This window comes from Schistocerca cancellata, chromosome 8 (genome assembly GCF_023864275.1).
Source record: "Schistocerca cancellata isolate TAMUIC-IGC-003103 chromosome 8, iqSchCanc2.1, whole genome shotgun sequence".
Taxonomy (NCBI): Eukaryota; Metazoa; Arthropoda; class Insecta; order Orthoptera; family Acrididae; genus Schistocerca; species Schistocerca cancellata.
Genome location: NC_064633.1, coordinates 240405460 through 240432700, shown reverse-complemented (window position 1 = coordinate 240432700; position 27241 = coordinate 240405460). Strand labels below are relative to the sequence as shown.

The window sequence follows — 27241 nt, the reverse complement described above, 5'->3', positions numbered from 1 at the left end:
TGTTGCACAAAGGTTAGGTGTTATATCTTACAAGAACCAAGTGAGTACGTCTCTCAGAAATGCTACACACTGGTGCTATTAATCGGAGAGGACTCTGATATGGACTTGTTAACCTACCATTGACTACATCCGATCACAAGTTAACTCCAAATCTGTGTTTGCGATGTTACAAGGAGTTCGCCTTATGAATATATTGGGCATGGTGTGGAAGGTAAAGACACCAGACAAAATGTCTGAAGCACAGAAGCAAAATTGACGAAAAATCAAAACACACTCATAGGATTAGACAGCCTAGAAAAAGCGTTCGACAGTATAAAATGTTGCAAATTGATCGGAATTCTGTGAGAAATAGGAGTGAGCTATAGGAAAAGACGGGTAATACATTAGGTTCATGAACCAAGGACGAACAATAAGACTGGAGGATCAAAAACGAAGTACTCGTATTAGGAAGGATATATGACAGGGATGTAGTCTTTCGATTCTAACTTTCAATCGATACATCGAAGGAGGAATAATGGAGGCAAAAGTAAGTTTCCAAAGTGGGAATAAGATGCAGGCTGAAATGATATATATGATAGGTACCCTGATGACATTTATGTCACCAGTGAAAGCGAAGAACAATCTCAGGATCTGTTGAATGGAGTGAACAGTCTAGCGATTACAGAATAAGGACTGAGAGTATACCAGAAAAAGATAAAACTAATGAGGAATAGGAGAAATGAGAGTAGCGAGAATTTTTAACATCAGAACTGGTAATCGCGAAGTAAGTGATATTAAGGAATTCTTCTAAATTTGAAGCAAAATAATCCACGATGGATGAAACAAGAACGTAAAAATCGGACTAGGACAGCCAAAGATGGCATTTCTGGCAGAGGGAAGTCTAGTGGCATCAAACCCAGGCCTCAGTTTGAGCAAGAAATATCTGAAACTGATCGTTGGAAGCACAACATCATATGCTAGTGAATCACTGACAGTGGTAAAACCAGAACAGAAGATAATCGAATGTTAGAGATGTGCTGCAGAAGAATGTTGAAAAGCAGAGGCACTGATAAGATATGTAATGAGGTTCTACGCAGAGTCAGCAAAGAAAGAAATATATGGAAATCACTGACAACAAGAAGTGATTGGATGATAGCACACGTTTTACGACATCAGGGAATAACGCCCATGGCAATAGAGGGAGACGCAGAGGGTAAAAACTGTAGGAGGAGACAGAGATTGGAAAACATCCAACAAATAAATGATGATGTAGGGTGCAATGCTTCTCTGAGATGAAGAAGTTAGTGAAGGAGAGGAATTCGTGGCAGCCTACATAAAACCAGTCAGAAGACCGATGACCCAAAAAAAAAAAAAAAGACTGAATGGTACGTATAACTGAGCGATAGATTGCTAGTGAGTTGCAGCATAGTGACCAAAGCAGAACGGCAAGTAAGAGCGGTCTGAGGGGCCACAAGTGAGCAAATATGTACCAGGTCGCCCAGTGGGAGGAAGTTGCTTCGATTTCCCAACGGGCGATGGAGAGTGGGAGGATACATCATCTGTGGTCAAATTGTATAACATAAAATGTTTGCTACCCATATTGGGTTATTCTCAAACTTCAGTTACCGGCTTAGAAAAAACAAGTTATGATATTAATTCTGTATTGGTTTGCACAATCCAGGTACTCATTTATATCCCCTTCTCACAATAGGGCAGCAAGCCGCTACAGATGACATGAGAAAATGTCGCAACCAGAAATAAAGTGGAGTCTCGTGCGGCGATAGCTTTCCTGCATCCACAGGGCAACAAATCTGAATCAATTCATGTTGAGTTGAAGAAATACTACAAAAGTCATGCGAAATCGTGTGAAACAGTACCATTGGAAGATATACATATGTAGCACAGGAAGAGTACATCGAAACGTTAGGTTCTGACTTACATTTATAGTGGGAAAGAATATGCTTTCCAATGAACTGTAAATACCGAAATATGAGAGGATAACTGAAATTTAAGTTTGTTAGTACCTGTGAGACTGACAGCAACAAAAATGAAGGGTATGTGTGTATTAGTCATATGATGACAGAGCTTCAACGATTATCAGTTTTTTCGAAACTACTTTATTTGCAGTTAGAATGAGCAGAACATTAACAGTTACATACAGTCTCAAGATTAGCATCTGCTTCAGGTATTGTATCCTTATATTCTCCTCTTGAAGGTAATGTTCGCTCGGGAATTGTTATTTTCTTACCTACAGACAATTGAAAAATGCACATGCTATAAGAGTACACTATCCGTACAGAAGCTCATTATAAGTACAACAGTTGACTCTACGCAGAGAGGTTGGATGCAAATAATATTGTTTTGACAAGCGAGAGAATTCAGAAAGATCTGCGTATGAAATGTGCTTAACGTCCCGAGGAGAATGGTAAAGTTGGGAATGTATAGTCTTTACAATCAGTAGTGTTGTAGGCACAAAAAACTATGGTATCATCCTTGTTGTTGAACGATTACAGGATCATAATAGTCAGATGTATTAAATGTTTGTCTCATAATTTTACTTGACGCTACATATTTAATCGAAGACACTTTGTTGCTCATAGTATAACACTGAAACGAATTGATGTAGTTTATTTTTATTCAGAAGTTTTCCTCGTGAGTTAGTTTTCATTGTTCTCTGCTTCTGCATCAATACATCGGTATCAAGACTTGCCTACTAGTGCAGAAAAGGTCTATTGGGATGGAACTCAACATCCACTGCCCTTCATTTTCGGGTGACGACATGACTCACTCACAAAATATCATTAGAACTACTGACTTAAGATGGACAATTTGTATCGCAACCAGGTCCTGTCTTGTACTGGATGAAGTTATGTCCTAAGTTGTTGAACCCCTGTTGTTCTGTTTTTATATACTCAAGTGTATTTATATACTTACCCCTAATGTATTCGATCTCTTCCTGTGTGAAAGTTGGCAGCCTTGATCGGGGCCGCCCCTCAGCCTCGCTGTTGGCATCCACTAACTGGCGCACTACAGCTGGGTAATCCCCATCCTGAGTGTAGATAGGGTGTGCAAAGATGCCCATCTGAAAAGGAGAGTGACACATTAGTCTCCCTCACAGTGTTCAGTGTGCTGTATCTAGGCCTTGTGGGTACCGTGATTATTGTTCGTTGAACACTCTAAATAAATAGCAATATACTGGATAGTTATAGAAGGTCCAGCTGGTTGACGGCAGTATTATGACACTCACCTGAAATTGCCGTGCTCTCTCACCAGCCTCTTCATCCTCTGTCGAGTTAGTCAGTGCTGCCGGCCAATCCATATTAAGAGTAATACCCACACTACCTGCAAAACATATGAAAATAACCACTTACATACACACATCAGTTTATTCGTTGAAATGTTGAACAAAATAATATTGATAGACTGGAAACAATGGTTTAAATTTATTCAAAGTGCCGGGGTATCGGAATAGTTTTTTATCTACATTTCTGACATGGAAATAATGTGGTCTTGAGTATTTCTTCATGCAGTTACCAAAATTTCTGCAAACTTTGTATAGATTTAATCCTAACTAATATAATCAAGGTTCTGATTTTTGATTCGCAAATTCAGGAGAGTCTATTTACAAACATTCGATTCATAAGTCAGAAGAGCACATCATTCTGCCTTCGGTACTTACGCCTGTCACTGGGTAATTCTAAAGAACCTGATAAAAAATTTAATTAAAAATTAAGGGGCTTTAAAAATGTTCATTTTCATTTGTAACAAGGAAAATATAACGAGAATTCACTTTTTCTAGAATTCTGTGACTGCAACTGTAAGCAATAAGCTCTACTGCAGTTAGGCAACAATGCAGTCTCTGAAACCTACTATAGGGTATTTGATGAAACTTTTACACTGCCTTTCATTTCTCTGATAATGAAACATTTTTCATGGACAAAAGAAGAAACTGTCCAGCTCTCCTATTTAGTAAGTGGAGGACTTTGCGCATGACACTGTGCTACTGTAGAGTATACAACATTCTAGTCAGATTCAAACTTATTCGATACTTGTTGAGAACAGCCTTCCATTTCGAGTTAACTAGATACTTAATGATACACTTGGAACGTTATTCGTAATTTGAAAATATTCCGTCGCGCGGGTAGTCTCGCGGTCTAGGGCGCCTTGTTACGCTCCGTGCGGCTCCCCCCGTGGTAGGTTCGAGTCCTCCCTCGGGCATGGGTGTGTGTGTTGTCCACAGCGTAATTTAGTTGCAGTTAAATTAAGTAGTGTGTAGGCTTAGGAACCGATGACCTCAGCAGTTTGGTCCCGTAAGACCTTACCACGAATTTCCAAATTTTCCAAAATATTCGGCTTTTACAAATTGTATTATGGGTATCGTTATATCATATAAGATATTTACTTGCCCCTGTCTGTCGTTCAACCATGAAATTATTTCACCTGACACGAATTATATGCCTTAAGATTGTCCAGTCAAACTGTTAGATAATACTGATAGAAAGAAATGTGTCTTGTAACTGTCTCTTGAAGCAGTGGTTTCACAAACGATTATTTCATCTGTATGTGTCTGAACGCACTAAAATATGGTACTCTTGTCTTCACAAGTATACTTGGTATGTCATCATTCCTTTGCAGAGGATGAAACAATCTGTGTTCGAAAGAAATCAGTAAAGTTCGCGAATGGAGGAATGGGAGAGTACATTAGGAGGACTACAAAAAAATCTCAAGTAGATGCATTTTGTTCTAAGTGGGGAATACACTTGACTGACTTGAAGTTCTTCACGGAGGGATAATATTCCTCGCCATTATAGTTACATTTTACTTCGAAAGTAAGCTTTCCGCTTGTTGCCATATGCCCATCCACTAGTTCAGTTATAATATCTTCGTGCTGTTCATTTCTTTCTTTGTGTTACCAGAACAAGTGGCTACAACTATAAAGCACAATACTCTGACTAACAATTCAGTTACATATAGCCTTTGTGTTGGAGAATAACTTCCCCTGCTCGAGAGCAAGCGGAACTGCTCAGCGTGACTTTCATATCGTGGACTGATGACCTGACATGTTCAATCCCATAGTGCTCAGAGCCATTTTGTTGTGTCAATATGGGGACACATAGTGGTGCTCTGTTACGAACCCAATTTTTATCAATGTGCGCTCATTGGTACGCTACGAAACAATTGTGCCTCCACTAGCGTTGTATTCTGTCGTCAGCTCTGGCACAGACAGCCGCCTGTCATGATTCATGATCGACAAAGCGAGGAACTCTTTGACATCCACGTTCCATGATGATGCATGGATACCAAACTCCTTTTCGCTCACTCGTGGTTTTAACATCTATCTACCACTTTCCATAGATGCTCACGACAACAGAACACAAATAGCCAACCATTCTAGCTGTTTCCGCGACGCTTGCTTCAGCTGCTCGCTCATAACAGTATGTCCTTCATGAACATCACTTATCTCAGTGGATTTCATAACAGTATGTCCTTCATGAACTACACTTATCTCAGTGGATTTCTCCCTTTGCGACCAATATCGCCGTTATAATAATTTATCAATCATCTCACTTTATACATTTGTCGCAAAGTCACTTGGTGGCATTCAGTATCGAACTTGGCTTTGGACATCATGTTTTGGTTCATCAGTGTATTTGTCTATCGTAAATTTTAAGAGCATCAGGAGGGCCCTCCATATATTCATGAGGTACTGACCGTTCTGCGAGGCTCTGAACTGCTCATCATACAGGTGCCAGACCCGTGCGTGGGCTTTGACGATGGTATGTGTCGCTAGGTAGTCGCCAATGCCCGATGCAGGTTGAGAGGGGGCGAAACCCTCCGTCGCGTAACCATTCACGAAGACGGCTGGCTCGTTGAATGTGATCCACCATTTCACCTGTGAAACCATACCCTGTCAATATGCTATCAGGTAAATTAGGTGTGAGTGAAGCCTGTAAGTATATTAAAATTTTGATTACCCTGTCACCGTAGTTTTCGAAGAGTACTCTGGCGTATTCAACGAAGTAGTCGGCCATCAACTCGTTGGACCAGCCTCCGATGTACTGCAGTGCTTGAGGCAGGTCCCAGTGGTACATTGTTACCTGCAGAGGGCACAATACAGTGTGAAACCTTACAAAACTTTGCTCAAGTAATCATATTCATTTAATTATACCTGTAGTTGTTACGGGATTCTGAAGCAGAGGTTCAGGATGGTAGTTGCTTAATGATGTCTGTAACTTTTTTTGTAACCAGTGTTTTGGTAATGTATGATGATTCCAACCTAATATTATTGTAACATCTATAGTACTGTCTTCGATAAGAAACGGGGCTGTACAAATTTAGAAAACGCGAACCTTACCTTATTTGGAATTTCTCGGAACCTAACTACCGATACAGCGTGTATACTTTTATGCAGGTGGGAACAAGTAGCAATAATTATGGAAGGATTATAGCAGTGCAGCAATACATATTTGTATGATGAGCATGTTTGTACAAGCCACTCTCACTACAGGAATGACAGTTTTTCACTTCACTGCGCCAATTTTGGCTTGACATGTAAATTACAGCTATCCGTACTTTAACACTATGAACCTATGTCAATAAAAATTTGTACGCTGACTTCGTTGTTTAATGCGGTGGAAAAATAGGTTTCCTCGAGACTTTCAAGCACTAAACTGCTGGGACTAATGCAAATAGAAAAGCAATGTCCGAACAACAGTGCGAGAGGGGAGCATTTGCCCATTTAGCACTAGAATAGAGATAGATATCGGCCGGGGTCTTACCAAACAAATCCTTGAGGGGAACAAAAGGAAATGTAACCAATGAAGTATGAACAGCAAATTCTGACCTTTCTCCCGCGAAGTATCCAACCGTCAAATCCATTACGAATTATGTAAAACATACGGAAGCTATCAACCTCATTGTGACTGCCAATCTTACCAATATGTGGCCTACAATTACACCACATTAGAAATGGTGAGCATGTAGCATGAAGCACCCCACGTGCAAGGTACTAGCTTGTGCATTGTACCTATGAGCTGATATTAAATGGGCGCTGGCAACCTGTGCGATTGATTTTTATTGCGTTGTTGGCGAAAAGGATAGAAGTGCACTGGAAGTTAAAATAAAATATGACGGCCTTCGAATCGGTTGTGGAAAAAAAAGGTGTACAAAGTAAGTGAATCGGAATTAAATTTGCATGTTTTTATTTATAGCTGTGTAGGTCTCCTCGATAGAAAAAAAAATGTCTGCTGAATTATAAGTTCCACACAGTGTAACTGACAAAAATTATGATAAAATGTTGTGTGTCTTCCTTTACAATATCCAAGACAGTCTGCTACGTTCCTTATGCCTAAGGACGTCCACAATTTGAACGCAAGCATGACAGTGTGAAATGTTTCTGTCAGAAAACGATTTAACGTTACAATTTTTTTTATTTTCGTAGCAATAAAATCGTTTGCTTGACTGGGATTAGATCTTTGTATTTCGTCTGTTTACTGTCGCAACCAGGACCTATAATGTATATTGACAAGAAGGTCATGACAGTATACAATTTATTTCAGCGTCCAAGTATTCAATGACTAACTTTAAGTGATGTGTCTGAAATACGTAACATTTCCCCTATTTCTACTATTTTTACTGAAATTTTTTGCGTATGTTTCAAATTGTGAAGAGCATTCAAAACGTGCCGTCAGAGATAGAGAATGAACTAATATGCAGTGCAGTCGAATTGGTGTGACTGTTCGGATGTAGTCCGTGGGAAAAATCAATGTCACTAGGGAAAACTGCAACGGGAAAGGAACTGTGATGTACAGTTTCTTGTCGAATGGAGTATGTACTATTGACTTGAGTTCAGTCTCTTTTCCATAGTTTAATACGGTTATGGGGCACTACACAGAGGATTCGTCATTTGGATAGGAGCGTTAAGCTCGGTTGCCACCTTGGTGGTAGGGGACCTGATTAGATTTCGTGTTGGACCCATGTTTCACTCACCCTTCTCCCTCAATCCCTTTAACAACACAAGTCATTCATTAAGCAATCACGATCTCGTTAAATTTCTTATTTGAAATAGTGAATGACGATACGTGACATCCAACAAGTCAATAGTGCCATCCACACGATACTGTAGGGCTGCTACCAAATTAGGAGTAAGATTTGTGGGAACGTGCTGTGGAACATGCCATTATCTGCCAGTAGCCGGGGAGAAGCGATGGATAACATTTCAGAAGACTATCTAAAATCACTGGGGAAAGTGGCAACAAAACGACTATTCGCGTTAGTGTCTACAATGTATGAATCCGGCGACATACCATCTGACGTTCGAAAAAATATCGTCCACACTGTTCCGAATACTGTAACAGCTAACTCGTGCGAGAATTTCCGCACAATCTGCTTAACAGCTCATGCATCCAAGTTGCCGAGAAGAAGAATATAGAGAAGAAGGAAAAGAAAATTCAAAATGGTTCAAATGGCTCTGAGCACTACGGGACTTAACTTCTGAGGTCATCAGACCCCTAGAAACCTAGAACCGCTTAAACGTAAGTAACATAAGTACATCACACACGCGGTTCCAGACTGTAGCGCCTAGAACCGCTCGGCCACTCCGCCCGGCGAAAAGAAAATTGAGGATGTGTTAGATGACGATCAGTTTCGTTATAGGAGAGGTAAAGGCACCAGGCAGGCATTCCTGACGTTTCGTTTGATAATGTAACCAAGACTAAAGAAAAATCAAGACACGTTCATAGGATTTGTCGACCTGGAAAAAGCGTTCGACAACGTAAAATGGTGCAAGATGTTCGAAATTCTGAGAGAAGTTGGGGTAAGACACAGGGAGAGAGGCCGGCCGTGGTGGCCGAGCGGTTCTAGACGCTTCAGTCTGGACCCGTGCTACCGCTACGGTCGCAGGTTCGAATCCTGCCTCGGGCATAGATGTGTGTGATGTCCTTAGGTTAGTTACGTTTAAGTAGTTCTAAGTTCTAGGGGACTGATGACCTCAGATGTTAAGTCCCATAGTGCTCAGAGCCAAGAGGAAATAATAATTGTGGACGACCAAGAACGAAATGCTCGTATTAAATAGGTGTAAGAGAAGGATGTAGTCTTTCACCCCTACTGTTCAATCTGTACTTCGAAGAAGCAATGGTGAAAATAAATGAAAGTTTCAAGAGTTGGATTAAAATTCAAGGTGAAAGGATATTAATGATACGATTCGAAGATAACATTGCTATCTTGAGTGAAAATGAAGAAGAATCGCATGATATACTGAATGGGATGAACAGCCTAATGTTTGCAGAACACGGACTGAGAGTAAATCGAAGAAAGACGAAAGCAGTGGGAATCAGCAGAAATGAGAACAGCGAGAAACTTAACGTCAAGATGATGGTGACGAAGTAGATGAAGTTAAGGAATTCTGCTACCTAGGCAGCAAAATAACCAATGATGGACGGAGCAAGGAGGACATCGAAAGCAGACTAGCACTGGCCAAAGGGGCATTCCTGGCCAAGCGAAGTCTACTATTATCAAACATGGGCATTAATTGAAATTTATGAGAATGTGTGTATGGCGCACAGAATTGTATAGTAGTGAAACATGGACTGTGAGAAAATCGGAACAGAAGAGCATCGAAGCATTTGAGATGTGGTGCTACAGACGAATGTAGAAAATTAGGTACACTAATAAGGTAAGGAATGAGGAAGTTATGCACAGAATCGGAGAGAAAAAGAGTATGTGAAAAACACTGACAAAGATAAGGGACAGGAATATAGGACATCTGTTAAGATATCAGCGAATGACTTCCATGGTACTACAAGGAGCTGCAGAGGGTAAAATCTGTAGAGGAAGAAAGAGATTGGAATTCATCCACCAAATAATTGGAGGCGTAGGATTATCTCAGGAGGGAATTTTTGGCTGGCCACACCAAACCAGTCAGAAGACTGATGACTTTTTAAAAAAAGTAGGGGTGGTCAGGGAGGAATAAAGAAGGTTCCCATTAAAATTAGATGTAAAACGTAAGTATACAGAGACAGAATACATATTAGATGTTGTGGGAAACATCATATTTTAACAGACACAGGGGCGCATGTGCCAGTAGTTAGTAGGGATCTAGGAGGTTAGAGACGATGGAATTAACCACCCTAGAATGCTTAGGGTGGGTTATAATGCTAGCCTTTGGGGTCGGTGGAAATAGATTTTCTAGTGGGGGCATTTAAGTTTAAGCAGTGTGTGGAAGTAGTGTCTTATGTAAGCGAGGCTTACAGCAATATCCTGGGGTTGGACTTTTTTCATGAACATCATGACAATATTGAAAATAGGCGACGTGTGGCGGATTAGGTAGACATTAGAACTAGTGGAAGCCATACCCAACGTTGATCTGTAGCGAATTGGGTCAATCATAGTGGCCAGTCCGATCAAACCGCGTACAAATACATTAAGGCTTGATCGCAGGTTTGTATCCTAAAGGGCACTGGGACGTCGATTTGGGCGGGGCTGAAGCCAGACATACCATTCGATACGTTATACATAATATAACCATTAAAAATTAACTATGTATTAAATTCAGAAATATTTTTTATAAAAGGAGAAAATGTATTATAGACATGTAAGAGAGAGATGACAGGAAAGTAGTACCCATCAGTATTGACAGTTTTGGGCTGAAGATGTAAAGTTTATAAAGGATCTTGATAATTAGATTGGGCTTATCTGAAAGGAGGATAGCTCCACAGAGGGGTATGCCATAAGCAGCCATACGACACCACTATGTCTGTATTATGTAAGAAGGTGAAACACCTAAAGGGAGGAGGTCTTGGTGGAATATGAGGATATATTCATTCCGTGGGGTCCGTTGCCTATGACACCAGTTACTCATACACAGCTTTGACAGGGAACGAAGCACCATTCTTCAGGAAACCATATCCAATACTCCAGTATTTGTAACCAGTTTTGGAGGAGTTTATTAACCAGCAGTTGTCTGATTGGATAATACAAACAAGTAATAGTCCATGCAGAGCAGGAATTATCCTTGCGCCCAAACGTCTACAGAAGATTCCAAGAAATATAGATTACTCTCAGGTTACCACCATCTTAATAGGAAGACTGTAATAAATGCATACCTCATACACAACACCACAGAGACCTTTGGCAACTTGAGCTAGTGAACGTATGTTTCTATCATGGATTTTTAGAAGCGGATATCATAAGTTGTAGATGGTTCTGAATGACTGACCAAAGGCAGCATTTTTACCCTGCAGAGGATGCCGCCAGGCTGAAAAGATGCTATTACGATGTGTCAGCATTTGTTGGATGGATTTCTGAATGGGTTGAAACCACGCCAGCTATTAATGAGCAGTGATAGCTCGAATCGAATCATTCGCTCAATAATTTGTCTGGTTTACATGCATCTCGATAGGTGGTGCGATTGTAGTACAGTGACCCTGGACTTACGGGTGCCGTGGCGACGTGAAGGGGAAAAAAAAAGGCCCAGCGTGCCCGCCGGGGAGTTGGTTAAGACTCGAGTCCTGGAGTACGACGCTGCCTGATGGCGGCCAGATCATTGGAAAATCAGACCTGCGCGTTGAGGAAGACAGTATTTGACTTGGAGAAATCGTCGTCGTTGTTGGTATTGTGAGTCTGCGATTGGATTGGATTGCAGTGACTACGGATTTGCCCGTCCGTTCGTTGACTGATATTTTAAGTGTTGGGACTGTACAGCACTTCTTGTGCAACAGACTGTATTATTTACCTGTCTGCTCAGTTCCTGCCTCGCATGTCTCTCTGAGATTTGTTGTAGTTTAATTTGATGGAGGAGGTACAATTCTATTTATTCAGAGAGAATTGATGTGTATTTAACTTGTGTGATTTTAGGAATTATGAGGTTATTATGGGTCAAGTTGTGGCGTAAAATTGGAAGATTAATTAGACTTAGATACATCTTTAAAATTTTTTGCATCTCATTTATTATTTTTTTAGAGATTTGTGTTTTTCTTAAATATCTATTTTATTTTATTTTGGAGGCTGTTGTTAATATGTGTTTGAATAGTTTTAGACCCTATTGTACAAGCTGAAGACCTTGGTATATCTCTTGGTGGCTAAAAGGTTATACTAATTACCGTAAGTTATAGAGGTAAGGCTTATGCATCCTTCAAGATAATGATTGCGTTAACGGATCTGTTTTGGTAAGGCCTTACATTTAAAGTAACTGGATCTTAAGTTGTTCTCTTCGTTTTATCTGTTTCGAGTTAGTTTTTGTCCTTGAGATTCGTTGACGAGTAGTGCTGTAAATTTTTCTTGTTTTAAACTACTTAAACATGTTAAGGAGTTTCTAAACGCGTAGCTGATGAATAATTTGCTGGCTTGTTAGCATTAGCTCCTAAAGGCGCCGTTTGGCGAGTAACGTTATAAGAAGCTGGAGTCATGTTGGCTTAACTTATTTGTTCTTGGACTGTAGTATTCTTGTCGACAGCTTTTGCTACTTGTATTCCTGAATGCCGGGCCCTCGCGTGGTTATACTGCAGCGAGCGGGAGGTCTGTTGGTATTTTTATTATGTGCTGGTAACTGGGGCGCCGCCGCAACGTGGTGCGCAAGTTTGTTTATGTCGATTGGCTACAGAGTGAGGTGAGTTTTATTAGTGTTGATTTTTATCAGCCTTCCTCTTTCTCACCTCATTGTTTTAACACATGTACATAGAAGCGCGTACTGAGTGGGACACCAAGGCATTTGAGAGACTGGGGCAGCTGTCAAATGCATATGAGGCTTACCACAACAAAAAGTGCGAGGTGGGTGATACTCTCTAGTGCTTATATATCAAAAGACGAGACTAAAATATTCGGGACGAGACACCAAGCTTCTTATCAGCTAATAGTAACCACATATTCAGTCAGATTTAGGCTACCGTTGTTGTTGAGGCCGACAATAGAGTATTGGATGTCTATGATCACGAGTCTGGAGGCGATCTCAAGGATAGTAAGGGTGGAAACAGAGGAGAAGCAAACATGAGGTAGTGGAGGAGCACACGTTAAAGTGTAAATGAACGAGTGCAGGGAGTGCAATATACACTGAGATCAAGCAAGCGGGAGACGTAGTTTTATTGTGTGTCTTAATAATTGCTTAAGATATTGTGTTTGGGGTACCGGGAGCAGTCCTGTTTTAGAATATGCTTCTTTTGTTTTACTTTGATAACAGATGGTGACTGGTGACTGCAGTCTGTTTTAAGGTGGAAGGACAGTCCCTGACCGCATGTTGATATACACTGACAACAAGTATGGGGAAGATGCTGCTCATGGTATTGCTGTAAGTCTTCGCCTGGGGTACTCTGAGGCACTGCGGAATCCACTCCTGGGGGGAAGAGTTCTGTTTTCCATGTGTGATGATCTCGTGATTACTAGTCGTCAATGGACACTGAGTTTAATATTTAATGTATGGGAATTCCAGAACGAAATAAGGAGACTGGAGGGGGTGTTTTTTGGTTTGTGACAGTTAACAAAGAACAGTGAGTACTTGGGGAAATGTCAGGAGAGAGTGAGAAATTGCATAAAGCGTATCAGCAGTTGCGAGAAAAGATTGAAAGCAGTGGAGATGGTTGCACATTCATTAGGACGGCAGAACAATGCTTTAGCAGACATCAGGAAAAGGATTTTGAAGCCTGTATGTGGAACAGCAGATGCTGGTGACATAAAGGAACTGAACAGGACAATGAAGGCAGTGAAGGCGTTGGGTAAGTTGGCATATCATGCAGTTAGCGAGCTTAGAGAGTAGAGTGATGAACAACATGCATGTGCTCTGGAAGCTGACATGGCAGGTGATGAGGTATGTGAACTAGAGGTTGGGCACATATAGGTAGAAGTCGTGGAGGCACAGTCACCATGACAAGACCATAAACGCTAGCCGCATGTGGGACGTGAGAGTTGAGATGACGAGCTTTTCAGAAGCTGTTCATCATATGTTACATGGACAGTTGAGTCTTATCTTGTTGTGACAAGAACGGTATCTGTCTGGGGTGAGAAAGCTGGGACTGACGTGGAGCTTAGAGGGCAAAATCTCCCTTTTGATTATCATATGGCATTGGTGGAAGTGAAGATAGACCAGGTGGAAGTGAAGATAGTGCAGGTATTATTGTACACATTGTTTATGATCCCAGAGTTGAGCAGTTACGCACATCCTACACCAAATACTCGTATACGATGAAATAGGATGTCATAGGGTAGTTGGCGCAGGTGAACACAGGTGGTGTGGTGCTGATGTCTGAGTAGAGAGAGACAGTCACGCAGTAATGACAAAGGAAAAGTTGCAACCATGTCTGTGAGTGAAAAGTTACAGTATGCTCAGCTCATGTGATTCATATGCACAAAAAATGTACAGCACAGTTACTGATGCGAAGAACAGGGGTCGGCGTGGTCCAAGAGACGCTTTATTTCCAAAAACGAGGTCTGAATTGGATTAATTCAGCATATGGTAGTGTATTAGTAAAAGCAGAGACTTGCTATGAACAAGGAATGCCCGCAGGAGGAAGACAGTGGGAAATAAAATTTAGTGGGTAGTTGATTAATGGGACAGCATGTGACATAAGATCGCTAACTTCCCACATACGAGCCACAATGACAATTTATATTCACTTGCACATATCACAGCTCGCACTGGACAGGATGGACGAGCTACTGGAGATACTCCCCAGGCAGAACCTAACCTTGCTGAACCCTAAGACCTCATCCACTACCTGAAACAATTAATAACCACTCAAGTGGAGGTAGTCCCTGTGCAGAAATTAACGCAGCATGTTGAACAACGTCAGGAAGGGCAACAATGACTAACTGTGACCTTGAGTTATCTAGAGCCATACTGACTCTAACTCTGCTTTGCCTAGCCTTCATTTATCTGAGGAGGAAGGCTTCCAGCTGACTGATCCAGTTGTATTACAGATCGCAGTAGGCTGGATGCCTAGACAGGGAATATAGTGAATTAAAAAAAATGGTATCTGATAGAATATAAGAAGATATAAGGCCATGGAATAAAAGGGAATGTTTGCAAATTGTCAAGAGCTTATGTTTTGACAGAATGTGGCAAGTGTACGAGTGGGCCAACAAACATTGAAAATACTTTATTTTAAGCAAATATTTACTCATCATTCGGGGTAACGAAGTGTGCTTATGGACCATGGCTTGACCTGGTCTAGCTGCTACTGGATACTAGCTGGATGCCGACATCAGTCCATGCCCATTATCAAGTTGCTGGGCAAACTCCACTCACACAGTAATACTTACAAGATAACGTTGATGAGGTAACACTTCCAGAATAGAGTCGGTAGAAGAAGTCCACCAACTGATTAGAAATAAAGCTGAAGGACTGATCAAATTTACGATGAGAATACTTTGTTCTTATTCCAACCATTATCTTAACTGAATCCCTATTAGATCCTGAGCAACTTTCCGTTGGCCAACTTTACAGAAGCATAAAAGCACAAAGTTATGAAAGGTTCTTAGGAGTTAATGATCTGTTACATGGGGTAAGGGTAGAAAACAAAAGAGCATCAAGAGACATTCAACATGTAGGGCCGGCCGGAGTGGCCGTGTGGTTCTAGGCGCTACAGCCTGGAACCGAGCGACCGCTACGGTCGCAGGTTCGAATCCTGCCTCGGGCATGGATGTGTGTGATGTCCTTAGGTTAGTTAGGTTTAATTAGTTCTAAGTTCTAGGCGACTGATGACCTCAGAAGTTAAGCCGCATAGTGCTCAGAGCCATTTTTTGAACATGTAGGGTTCGAAATCAAATCTAGTCATTGAATACTGAAAATTGCACTGCCAGATGTTTTTAAGAGGAACTTATGTTGTATATAAGACGTACGATAGGGTATCTTCTCCAGGGAGGAAGGGCGGGTACGTAGCACCACTACCAGATTAAGAGTAAAATTTGTGAGAAGTTGAGTGTAACATTGCACTACCCACTAATGGCTAATGAGTTTGGCATGCCGATGTTTGGGTTAACACACCAAACTTGTGACATTGTTGCGCCATGAATTAGCCCTGGTAGATGTAACATGCCAGTGGTAATAAATGCAGAAGCAAGTTGATGTCTCCATTATGTGAATTTCAGGGGTATTGCTGAGTACATGACTAGGACTGTCTGTCACATAGGCACCACAAATGCACAGCCATCTATAATAAATAACTGTTGATTCTGTAGCCGATGCACTTGCTTTGCTGCACTACCAGCAGGACGCAGGGGCTATGGCAGATGAAGAGAAGAGATGGAGCCACTAGCAGCAGCTGTGTGTTCGCGACCCTGCTTCCTGTAGTAAATGCACCCTCTTGACTTGATGCCACAGCACAATTGGTTTGCTGGTCCACACCAGTAGCAGTTGGACTCGTGCTAGGAGGTAGCGGGTTGCAGCCCGGAAACAGCTGCAGCCTTCTGATGGTTTGTTGGAAGGACCTCTTGCCATTCGCCTTGGCCGCCTGGGTGCAGTCGTTCTTCGAAGACGGGCTTCCTACGCAAGATCCCAGTACGCACCACTGGTATTGTTTCAGGCCCAGCGCTGAGTACAGACATCAGCTAAGCAAGGTGCCAGCACGTGTTTCAGCCAGTTCATCAAACGATGGCTACCAGCTGACCAAATACTAATCCACTCCTGCGGGACAGGGACATGATCGCCACCTCATCATGCCGTGGAAACAGCCTGCCATTCTCTCTCACCCCTCAGTCACAACGCTCCCTGAAATGTAACTGCCCAGTGCCACTCATGCAGTCGGTTATAACAGTGTTAACCTAGGCCGAGACTTACGCCAGCTACTTTCCACATGGGAACACTTTCTTTAATTCTGAAGATATCCATACACAATCTTCGTAAATTGTACTAGATTAAAATAAATACCACATTTATTGAAAAATGTTAGTTGTAAATCTAGGTTCACCTATTTATTTTTACACAATTGGCCTATTACTTACATAAGCAAAGCAATTTTAGGTGTTCATTATTATTGCTTGTTAGACGCTATTGTTGTATATACTACTACCGTGAAATTTCTATAGGCCTCTGACACCACTATACAGCTGCTAAGATTTGTTTTACTATTAACATTGCTTTTATTATCGCTGTTGAAAGCGGCAAAGTAGTTAACATATTGGATTCAAATTCAGAAGGATGAAGTTCAATCTCGCTCCTTCCATTCTAGTTTAAGGATTCCGTCGTTCGCCAACCTCAATTACTTTCTACTGAACCGAATGGGATATTGCGCTCACGGGGAAGGAAACATGTAGCTGTATGGCTGAATCTCTTGTAATGTCCTTCCAGCTCTCCCTGCACACTATGACCTCCTTACTGAAAGACATGTAGAACTAACTCGTTTCTCAGAGCAGGTCTGGGAACAATCGCTGTTAATTTATATCAAAATCCCATTCATATTTATGTGAAATGTTCATAACGCATGATCCGAAGTGCCGAAAGTGTTACAATCAAAATTATCGTTCGTCAGTTCTTTTTAAAATTGATGTGTTTCATGTGGTCTGTGCCTAGTTAGGTAGCCCGAAATGATAAGATGTTTCAGCCTTAATATTTATATATCAGGGAAAAAATTCACATATTGTCTGCCTGTGTCAGAAGTACTCTGGTAATTTTGCCATAGCTGTAGTTCCGTATTGGAATCGGTTACAGAGGTGCTATATTTTATTAATATTAGGTGCTTTTAAATGCAAGAGAGTTTACTACCTGCGTGAATTCTGTCACTTCTTACTTACCAGGGGCTGTATTCCATTGGCGAGTAGCTCGTTGATGAGGTTGTTGTAATAATCGATTCCAGCCTGGTTGATAACGTCCACGTCCCCGGTAGGCAACACTCGTGCCCAGGAAATCGAAAATCGGTATACGTCCGCCTGTTCAATCACAGTGTATTAAAAGTTGCGGCTAAATATTGTTGATAGATAGCTGATACGTGATCATTAATTTACTGAGCTCAACAAATAAGACACATTGAAATGGTAACCACCTAATTAACCAATACAGTACAAGACAGGTACACAGAAGAGCGAAATATGTCTCAAGAGATCGTTATTTGTGGACAATATTTTATGCTTTATCTAGTAAACTAAAAAAGGCTGAGATTCTTTAATGTAAATCTTCCTTGTCTTTGCGATATATAACATAAAATTCGATGAAATGAAGGTCAAAAATTGTTTGTCATTCTCAAGAGCAACAAGTTACTTATAAATAAATTTAGAAATGTGCAGTGATAGACATGAACGTGAGAGGGAAACTTTTATAACACACAACAAGACTACCTTGCAGTTATTCAATAGACGGATGGATGCGATAGTGAACACTGAAAATTAAGAACTACACACACAATTTACATAGTACTATATGCGTAATAACATGTCATTCGTTAGTAACTGATAAGAAATTTTTTCACAGAAGCACGTAATTCAGGTGCAACATTTAGTTCACTTTTAAGTGTATATCCAAAGCAACTTATACCTGTAAACGAACCTACGCCCCGTTTTCTGTAGATGCAGAACACTTCATACACACATAAAATTAATAAGTACGTCACTAGCGTTTTGTTATGTCGAATGAATGGAAGATAAAATGAGGAGAAACATAGTGTCGCAGTCACGAGAAAAAACAGGGAAAGTCCTCTTCGCTTTGAAAAATGTACTTACGTTGAGAGCCTTCAGCATCTGCACGTCCTCCTGGTACTTGTGGTAAGAATCGCAGGCGACGTCTCCGGTGTCTCCACTGGTGTATTCAGGATAGTTGTGGAAGAAGTAGTCCTGAATACTCTCTCCCTTTCCTGTACAGACATGCCAGAACATTGCAATACGTAATATAAGTATTTCCATAGAAATTTGTAAATGGGTTTGTTTTGTACAAGCAACAACATGGAACGTATTGAAGACTCACGCTGTTGTAAATACTGAACGTAAGGGAACGGTTGAATGTTAAAACCATTCTAAATAAACACTGTAACTTTGTCAAATTGTTTATACAAGATGATCTCCATCGCATCAATGCCACATCACATTACTAGCCAATTTATGCCTGTGGCAATTTTCAAGAGCAGTTGCGTCGATGATACTTAAAAGCTATTTAGTTCTACGGGGACACCAAAACTTGTCCTCTCTCCCACAAATAATTTTCTAATGGGGATCTGGATGTGGCCACTGGCCGAAACTGCCCGTAATTTGATATAACACATTATACAATGAAGGCCATCTTGTATAAACAATTTGACATTGTACGGATATATTAAAAATGGTCTTTGCTCTCAAGAATTACGTTGAGAATGAGGACCCGTTTATGAAGGAAATAATAACGGAGCTTTTTCTAGTACCGAGTTTTCTTTTGTTCCTTATTACTTTCCTGCGGAATACAGCTAATGCTTCTAAACTCACCATCTTCATTCCAGGCTCCTTCGATCTGATATGCGGCTGTCGCAGCTCCAAACATGAAGCCATCTGGGAACTGGTTAGTGGCTGTCTGTGCCGAAGCAACGACGAGCACAGCCGTGAACGCAATCAGTAACCTCATGATCCTCAGTGTCCAGCGTCTTTCTGTGAGCTACTGCAGGTTTACATATATATAATGTAGTTACAGTGTGGTTTCGTAACATCATCACAAAACCGCAAATACATTAGTCAGTTTTCTCTTATCACCATTAATCAGCAGATTTCTTTTGGGATTACCTCTGTTGTAACGCACAAGTGTTTCTCACTGATATTATCGGAGAGGTATGGAGGAAAACTTCTGCGAGAAGCTGTGTGTCATTCAGTGGTATCATTACAAGCTTTATTATCAGTACCGTATGGATACTCTCCAGTGCCCCACCTCGATGGTGCTTGAAACCCTTGAGTCCGATGATTAGCGACACTGATTACCGAGAAAAGTACAGTCGTCAATCCTTACAAGGGAACATGTTGCTCAGGTTAGCTAAATAGAAATTATAAATTAAAAACACAATAATGATTTAAGTACTTTGGGACAATCTACATATTGATGAAATTCTACGAAGAGGCAGTTTCTCATAGAATAAAGAATCATTCCTTACACATTCGGCACTTCAGCGTAACTGTAATTTCCTCTTCAAAGGAAACTTTTGTGTTACAGTCAAACATCACAGTAACAAAATTATTTAAGTTAAGCTGTTCCTCCACCCGTTCATAGGCGACTTACGTGCATTGCTGTGGTAATATGTAGCCAGTATGACATTTCACCTCCTACCAGCAATTTGTATGATTGTATGTCTCTTAAAGTGTGTAATTTTTACACCTTAAGTACTGTACCAGCTAACAGACCGCTACACACAGAAAAACTGTAATTTATAGTAGAAGAAATGTTTCGGATTATAAATATACATCGTATCTTTTGAAATGTTTCAGCATGGTGCAGAAAAACCTGCGGCCAATTGCTGGGCAAAGAAACTGAGGACCCATGTTAGGAAATTTCATCCAAGATCAGAGAGTATCCGAAGTATGGCGAATACGAACATCCTCACCTTCCCCAGAAAAAGATTGTTTTCTTTCTCTGGACATATTCCCGTTCTAGGGGTGCCGGCACGGTAGCTCAGCTTGTTCGGTCAGAGGGTTATCTGCCCTCTGTAATAAAAAAAACTGAGTCAGCGGCTCAACACTGTAGTTGAACGGATGTCATGGGACATCCGCACCGAACAAATGCAACGAAAAAAGGGGGGGGGGGAGGGTAGCGTCTTTGATAAGTAATCAAAACGTCCTCGCTCCCTGGTTCGAAACCGGTCACAGATTAAATTTTGATTAATAATCAGTATCTGCGGCCGAAGATCCGGCGTAAGACGTCACCATCATTCTGCCAAGGCTTTGTCAAAGAGGACGGAAGAGCGGACAGAGGTCCAGATCACTCTCTTCTCCGTGCGGTGGGAAACTAACCCTAAAGGCGGAAGAATCAGCAATGATCAACGGCAAGAGGATGCAGAAGGCAATGAAAACCACATGAACGACACATAACGTGTATCCACAGGACATGTGGCCTGTAATTGAAAGTGTCGTGATGAACTCTCCATTGGCTAAAAATTCCGGAATAGTCCTCCACTCGGATCTCCGGGGGAGGACTGCCAAGGGGGAGGTGACCATGATAAAAAAGAGTGAATAGCCAACGACAGGATAACGTTCTAGGAGTCGCGGCAAGGAGTGTCAGAAGCTTGAACGAGGTAGGGATGCTAGAAAATCGGAAAATGGAACTGCAAAGGCTCAATCTAGATACAGTAGGGCTCAGTGAAGTGAAATGGAGAGAATACAAGGATTTGTAGTCGGTTGAGTATACGGTAATATCAAGGGAAGAAGAAAATGGTATAACGGCAGTCGGATTCGTTATGAATAGAAAGGTAGGGCAGAGTGTAAGGAACTATGAACAGCTGAGTGACAGGGCTGTTCTTATCGGGATCGACCGCAGACCAACACCGACAACGACGGTTCAGGTACAAGTGCCGACATCGCAAGATGAAGATGAAGAGATAGAGGTTTCAGTTGTTGCACCGTCTGGATCTTGTATGGGTACTAAGGTAAAACAGACTACAAAATATTCCTTACTTGAAATTTTTAAAAATGGCTGCGAATCAGCAACTGTACGAGTTTGAAGAGGCTGAAAAAGATCAGCCAACCACTTGCAAATCATAGGTTTATTTAGCCCTTGACCTAGTTTTCGGTATTTCTAAAAATATCTTCTTCAGAGGGAGTGGTCCTTGTTACATCACAAAGTGGTAAATGAGATTAACTGAAGCCTAGCGGTTCTCTTCATACATAAATTTGATATAAAAGCCATAAACTTCACATGCCATGGCTTAAGATTACATTCGGCGAACGTCAGAATAGACTCACAAAAGTGTTCGCTCACTGGTACACGCTCAACATAGTATTGTAACAGCAGTCCAAAGGATAAAATATTTGCATGATCTAAGTAGTCACCACTCCAGATGCAAAGGCCACCGTGTTCCGGGGCAGAACCACTTCCTCTTCTAGGTGCCACACCACGCTAACCCATTAGAGCTTTTAATGACATCGGGCGTCTTCTCAGACGTTTCAGTTGGCAGTGCTCCCTCAATGCAGCACTGTAATTGCTGCCGTTTACATACAACCCTTTCACCAAGATCTCACGGTCTCTCTTCTCTATAGCAATACTGTTCACTGGCATTACGGTTTGTCAAAGTACAGTACGGATGTCATATCTTCATGCAAACAGTGCACAGCGCCAGATTTGCACCTGGTGGCCACAAATGGAACCAATTTGTTTTCCAATGTAAATCAGTTTCAAATTAATACATTAAAACATCTACCAAGTTTCGATGCCATACGGTAACTGGAGCCCCCACTGGACCTGAATAGGTATTGAAAGAGTACAGTACTACCCGACATACAAAAATTTTTCCTCGTTGGGTACGGGAATACCTGTTGTAGAACAACATACTTCGTTGGTCTTGTCAGAACAGCGGTTTAATGGTAACAGAATTTTATTCAATGCACTGTAACTGGATACTGATGTAGAAAAGAGGGGAAATTCCTATTTTTAATTATTAGTATGTGCACTTCCTTCAAAAATAGATCCCCATATACAGTTTTGCGATGTTTGAGAAATGACTGAATGGTTTGTTGTCTGCTGACTACAGATAGTGGATGTAGAATCTGTAATTATCTTTGAGACAGTTCTCTGGTCACCTTTGGTTTGTTGTTGTGGTCTTCAGTCTTGAGACTGGTTTGATGCAGCTCTCCATGCTACTCTATCCTGCGCAAGCTTCTTCATCTCCCAGTACCTAGTGCAACCTACATCCTTCTGAATCTGCTAGGTGTATTCATCTCTTGGTCTCCCTCTACGATTTTTACCCTCCACGCTGCCCTCGAATACTAAATTGGTGATCCCTTGATGCCTCAGAACATGTCCTACCAGCCGATCGATTCTTCTAGTCAAGTTGTGCCACAAACTTCTCTTCTCCCCAATCCTATTCAACACCTCCTCATTAGTTACGTGATCTACCCATCTAATCTTCAGCACACTGCTGTAGCACCACATTTCGAAAGCTTCTATTCTCTTCTTGTCTAAACTATTTATCGTCCATGTTTCACTTCCATACATGGCTACACTCCATACAAATACTTTCAGAAACGACTTCCTGACACTTAAATCTATACGCAATGTTAACAAATTTCTCTTCTTCAGAAACGCTTTCCTTCCCGTTACCAGTCTACATTTTATATCCTCTCTACTACGACCATCATCAGTTATTTTGCTCCCCAAATAGCAAAACTCCTTTACTACTTTAAGTGTCTAATTTCCTAATCTAATTCCCTCAGCATCACCCGACTTAATTCGACTACATTCCATTATCCTCGTTTTGCTTTTGTTGATGTTCATCTTATATCCTCCCTTCAAGACACTATCCATTCCATTCAACTGCTCTTCCAAGTCTTTTGCTGTCTCTGACAGAATTATAATGTCATCGGCGAACCTCAAAGTTTTTATTTCTTCTCCGTGGATTAATACCTACTCTGAATTTTTCTTTTGTTTCCTTATCTTACCCAAGAGGACGCCATCATCATCAACCATACAGTAAAGCTGCGTAGAAAGAAGGAAAGGAAGTATTCCAGAGCACTAGAGGGCCTGGAGTGTGGCTGACCAATACGGTAACAGTATCCTCCCCCACTTCTGAAGAAGCGTGGGGTGGCCTGGTGAACGGGCATGTTTCGACACTCTGTCGCTGGTTCCTGCAGTTGAAACACCTATTTTCAGTGTGCTCCGTAAAACTAAAGAATGTAGGGATGGTATGCATGTGGAATATTTAAGAGTAGCTAGAAATAATGATTTCCCTTTTCGGAATATCGACGGAAACAAAACTTTTTGGTGGGAAATTCATTTAAAGGTAGGCAGGTAAAACTCATGGGGAACTTGGGATTCTTTGGAAGTGACCAACGGTCACAATGAATCCACGTGTGATAATTTTAAGCTGAGGTACTCGCGTGTGTAAATTTATGCTAAGAATTGCGGGCGCAGAATTTGAATTAGGTATAAGCACTTCCACATGATGAGTATTGACTCTGTTTCAATCTGACCAAGAGACAACAGAAAACAGAAGTGCTTGTGCAAACTTTCAGTTGAGGATCCGTGTGTGAGATAATTAAGTAATCGTGATACCAAAATCACCGTTATTAATTACATTCTTGTGAAGCAAGTTAGAAATTTTGATACCCTGGGAGAGAAAAAGGTGAGTTAGCAACACATTGGAGTGGGAGACGAGCATAAATGCTCCAGAGTATGTGGTAGATCTGTAGGAAAGGTTACGTGTCAAATTTAATCCTAAGGTCTGTGACTTGTTAAGCTGGGTTGAAATTACGTCGTGGGGAAGATGCGATGCGTACTGGCGAAATTCGGTTGTACTGTTTTATCTTACAGGTATAATCTGTGTAATTTGATTGTGGTGACTTAGTTACAAGTACTGTACCAAAAAGCAAGAATTTTCTTGTGATAGCCAGACCGTTAGTAAATTCTCTAGGTTATTAATGAATGAGCTTAAGAGAGAGAGAGAGAGAGAGAGAGAGAGAGAGAGAGAGAGAGAGAGAGAAAGAGAGAGTAGTGGTAGTGGATATCTGTACCAATAAAGCAAGTGCACTATAGTAATAAGGAAAAACGTTAAGAGACCATAGGATATTGAAATGTGTGCATAATATCATGCTCACTGGGCAGTGAATTCGTTGTTTTCTTTTATGTTTAAATGTATTGGAGGAAATTTTGTATCACTGCGGTGGTAGAATCTCAGAAAATAAAAGAGGAGAAATGAAACAAAATGTTGGTCATGATCATTCAGTACAGGGTAGCCATTTTGATCAGACATTTTTGCCATAGGCTCCGTATTACTGGAATAGCCAACCTCTGATTAAAATGAATGCAATAGAATGGGAATGTGGCCTTGCCGAGGTGGAGTGAGTCCGGCGGAAATGGTTACAGACGGGGCCATATTTAAAGTTTATTAGTCAGCATTTAATTCCATTCTGCTGAGATAGTTAAAAAGAAAAGATTATAGCAAAATAGTTGGACGATATGGCTTTGCTATCAAGGTACAGTAACAGCGGCTACGATAAGTCATATTAACATTTCCGATGCACAAATATTAAAAGCACTTGCTTGGCAGGCCACACATCTAGTACGCCTGACTGCTAGATTCAACAGGTGAGAGAGTTGCGACCGGAAAATACAACGGTAGTAACCTCTCAGTATCTCCACATTAGTTATAACCTCCCTACATAAGTATCAAGCATTTAACGTGATTTGTTTGCTTAGTGCCCAAGGACAGCATTATAGCATTATTTGGCACTTAACAATATTTTGTTCTTGATGCTATGCTACCACATGAGATACTTAACGTCCCCATAATATTAAGTTAAGGTAAACTGTCATATTTTTCAGTGTTTCAGTATACAGTGAGAGCTTGAATGAATAATGCACCTGATTTACACGGTTCTGCACAGACGTTGTGATTTGTGTATTGTGTTTGCGGTCGTGTTTTTCGTCACTGGCTGCATGAACTTGTTTTTGAATGAAACTCTAGTATAAACTGAAGATTAAGTGATGTGTTCCAGTGTTGCAATTGTTGAGAGACGAGCGTTACTGAGCGCACTAGCAATGGGCTTGCGTTATTACAAGAGGAATGTTTTTAAATCAATAGTGTAAAAATACCGTACACCATTAGTTCCTTATAACCATGAACTATAACAATACATATGTCATTCACGAGATATATTTCTGAAACCCCCAGGAAGTCACGTAAAGTATAAATCATAAAATAATTGTATATCGATAAGAATGTTACTGCTGTAATGAATGCAAATTTCCGTCTCATTTTATGTGTGAAAGTCTTTGTGTCTTTAACACCAAACGTGCCTAGAGACTTTACAAAAGAGCCAAAATTACTGATATGACGCAAGTCTATGCAAGCTATATTACAAATAAGCGAAAAGCTTACTTCAGTTATTCTCGCCATAATAAGCTGCTGTTATGTCGTCTAGCTGTTTAGCGTGAACATATATTAGGTTACGTTCCATTCGGAATGCCGTTGCACTCAGCGACTGTTACATTGACTTGTAAATTGTAGATTGCAGCAATCAGTCGTCCTTTTTAAATTTTATTATGCAGATCTAGATTTCGGCTAGAAGCTAGCCATTCTCAATGCTAAGAATACAAGAAATAAATAATCAGACTATGTCATAAATCGTTACAAATAATGGCTTAACTCATATGGTTCGTATATTACATTCCACTATTATTTTCACTCAAAGCATGTAAGTCCCTGTTGATCGGACTTCACCCACAGTTCATTGAATACTACTGTTTGCGGAAGGAAGGCTGTATGGGGAACACATCGGTTGGTTACATGGTGCCACCTACAAGGAAAGTAAACCACTTCAAATTTGCTTGTTGTTGTTGTGGTCTTCAGTCCAGAGACTGGTTTGATGCAGCTCCTCATGCTACTCTATCCTGTGCTAGCTCCTTCATCTCCCAGTACCTACTGCAACCTACATCCTTCTGAATCTGCTTAGTGCATACATTTCTTAGTCTCCCTCTACGATTTTTACCCTCCACGTGTCCCTCCAATTCTAAATTGGTGATCCCTTGATGCCTCAGAACATGTCTTACCAACCGATCCCATCTTCTAGTCAAGTTGTGCCACAAATTTCTCTTCTCCCCAATTCTGTTAAATACCTCCTCATTAGTTATGTGGTCTACCCACCTAATCTTCGGCATTCTTCTGCAGCACTGCATTTCGAAAGCTTCTATTCTCTTCTTGTCTCAACTATTTATCGTCAATGTTTCTCTTCCATACATGGCTACACTCCACACACATACTTTCAGAAACGACTTCCTGTCATTTAAACCTATACTCGATGTTAACAAATTCCAGTTCTTCAGAAATGATTTCTTTGCCAGTCTACATTTTATATCCTCTCTGCTTCGACCATCATCAGTTATTTTGCTCCCCAAATAGCAAAATTGATTTCCTACTTTGTCTCATTTCCTAACCTAATTCGCACAGCATCACCTGATTTAATTCCCCTATATTCCATTAGCCTCGTTTTGCTTTTGTTGATGTTCATTTTATAATCTCCTTTTAAGACACTGTCGATTCCGTTCAACTGCTCTTCCAGGTCTTTTGCTGTCTCTGACTGAATTAAAATGTCATCGGCAAACCTCAAAGTATTTATTACTTCTCCATGGATTTTAATTCCTACTCCGAATTTTTCTTTTGTTTCCTTTACTGCTTGCTCAACATACAGA

The 27241-nt window shown here is 40.9% G+C and overlaps 1 protein-coding gene across 1 annotated transcript in view; it reads right to left on the bottom strand.

Moving 5' to 3' along the window:
• The window catches only part of LOC126094867 (myrosinase 1-like), a 41999-nt gene extending 22508 nt beyond the window's left edge, over positions 1 to 19491 (bottom strand). The window contains exons 1-7 of the mRNA XM_049909499.1: positions 19348 to 19491; positions 18616 to 18746; positions 17695 to 17829; positions 5955 to 6077; positions 5692 to 5872; positions 3227 to 3321; positions 2914 to 3061 (exon numbers count right to left, since the gene is read on the bottom strand). Of these exons, the coding sequence (XP_049765456.1) occupies positions 2914 to 3061; positions 3227 to 3321; positions 5692 to 5872; positions 5955 to 6077; positions 17695 to 17829; positions 18616 to 18746; positions 19348 to 19483 (949 nt within the window). The 5' untranslated portion in view covers positions 19484 to 19491. The remainder of the gene's footprint in view (positions 1 to 2913; positions 3062 to 3226; positions 3322 to 5691; positions 5873 to 5954; positions 6078 to 17694; positions 17830 to 18615; positions 18747 to 19347) is intronic.
• Between the last annotated feature and the right edge of the window lie 7750 nt (positions 19492 to 27241).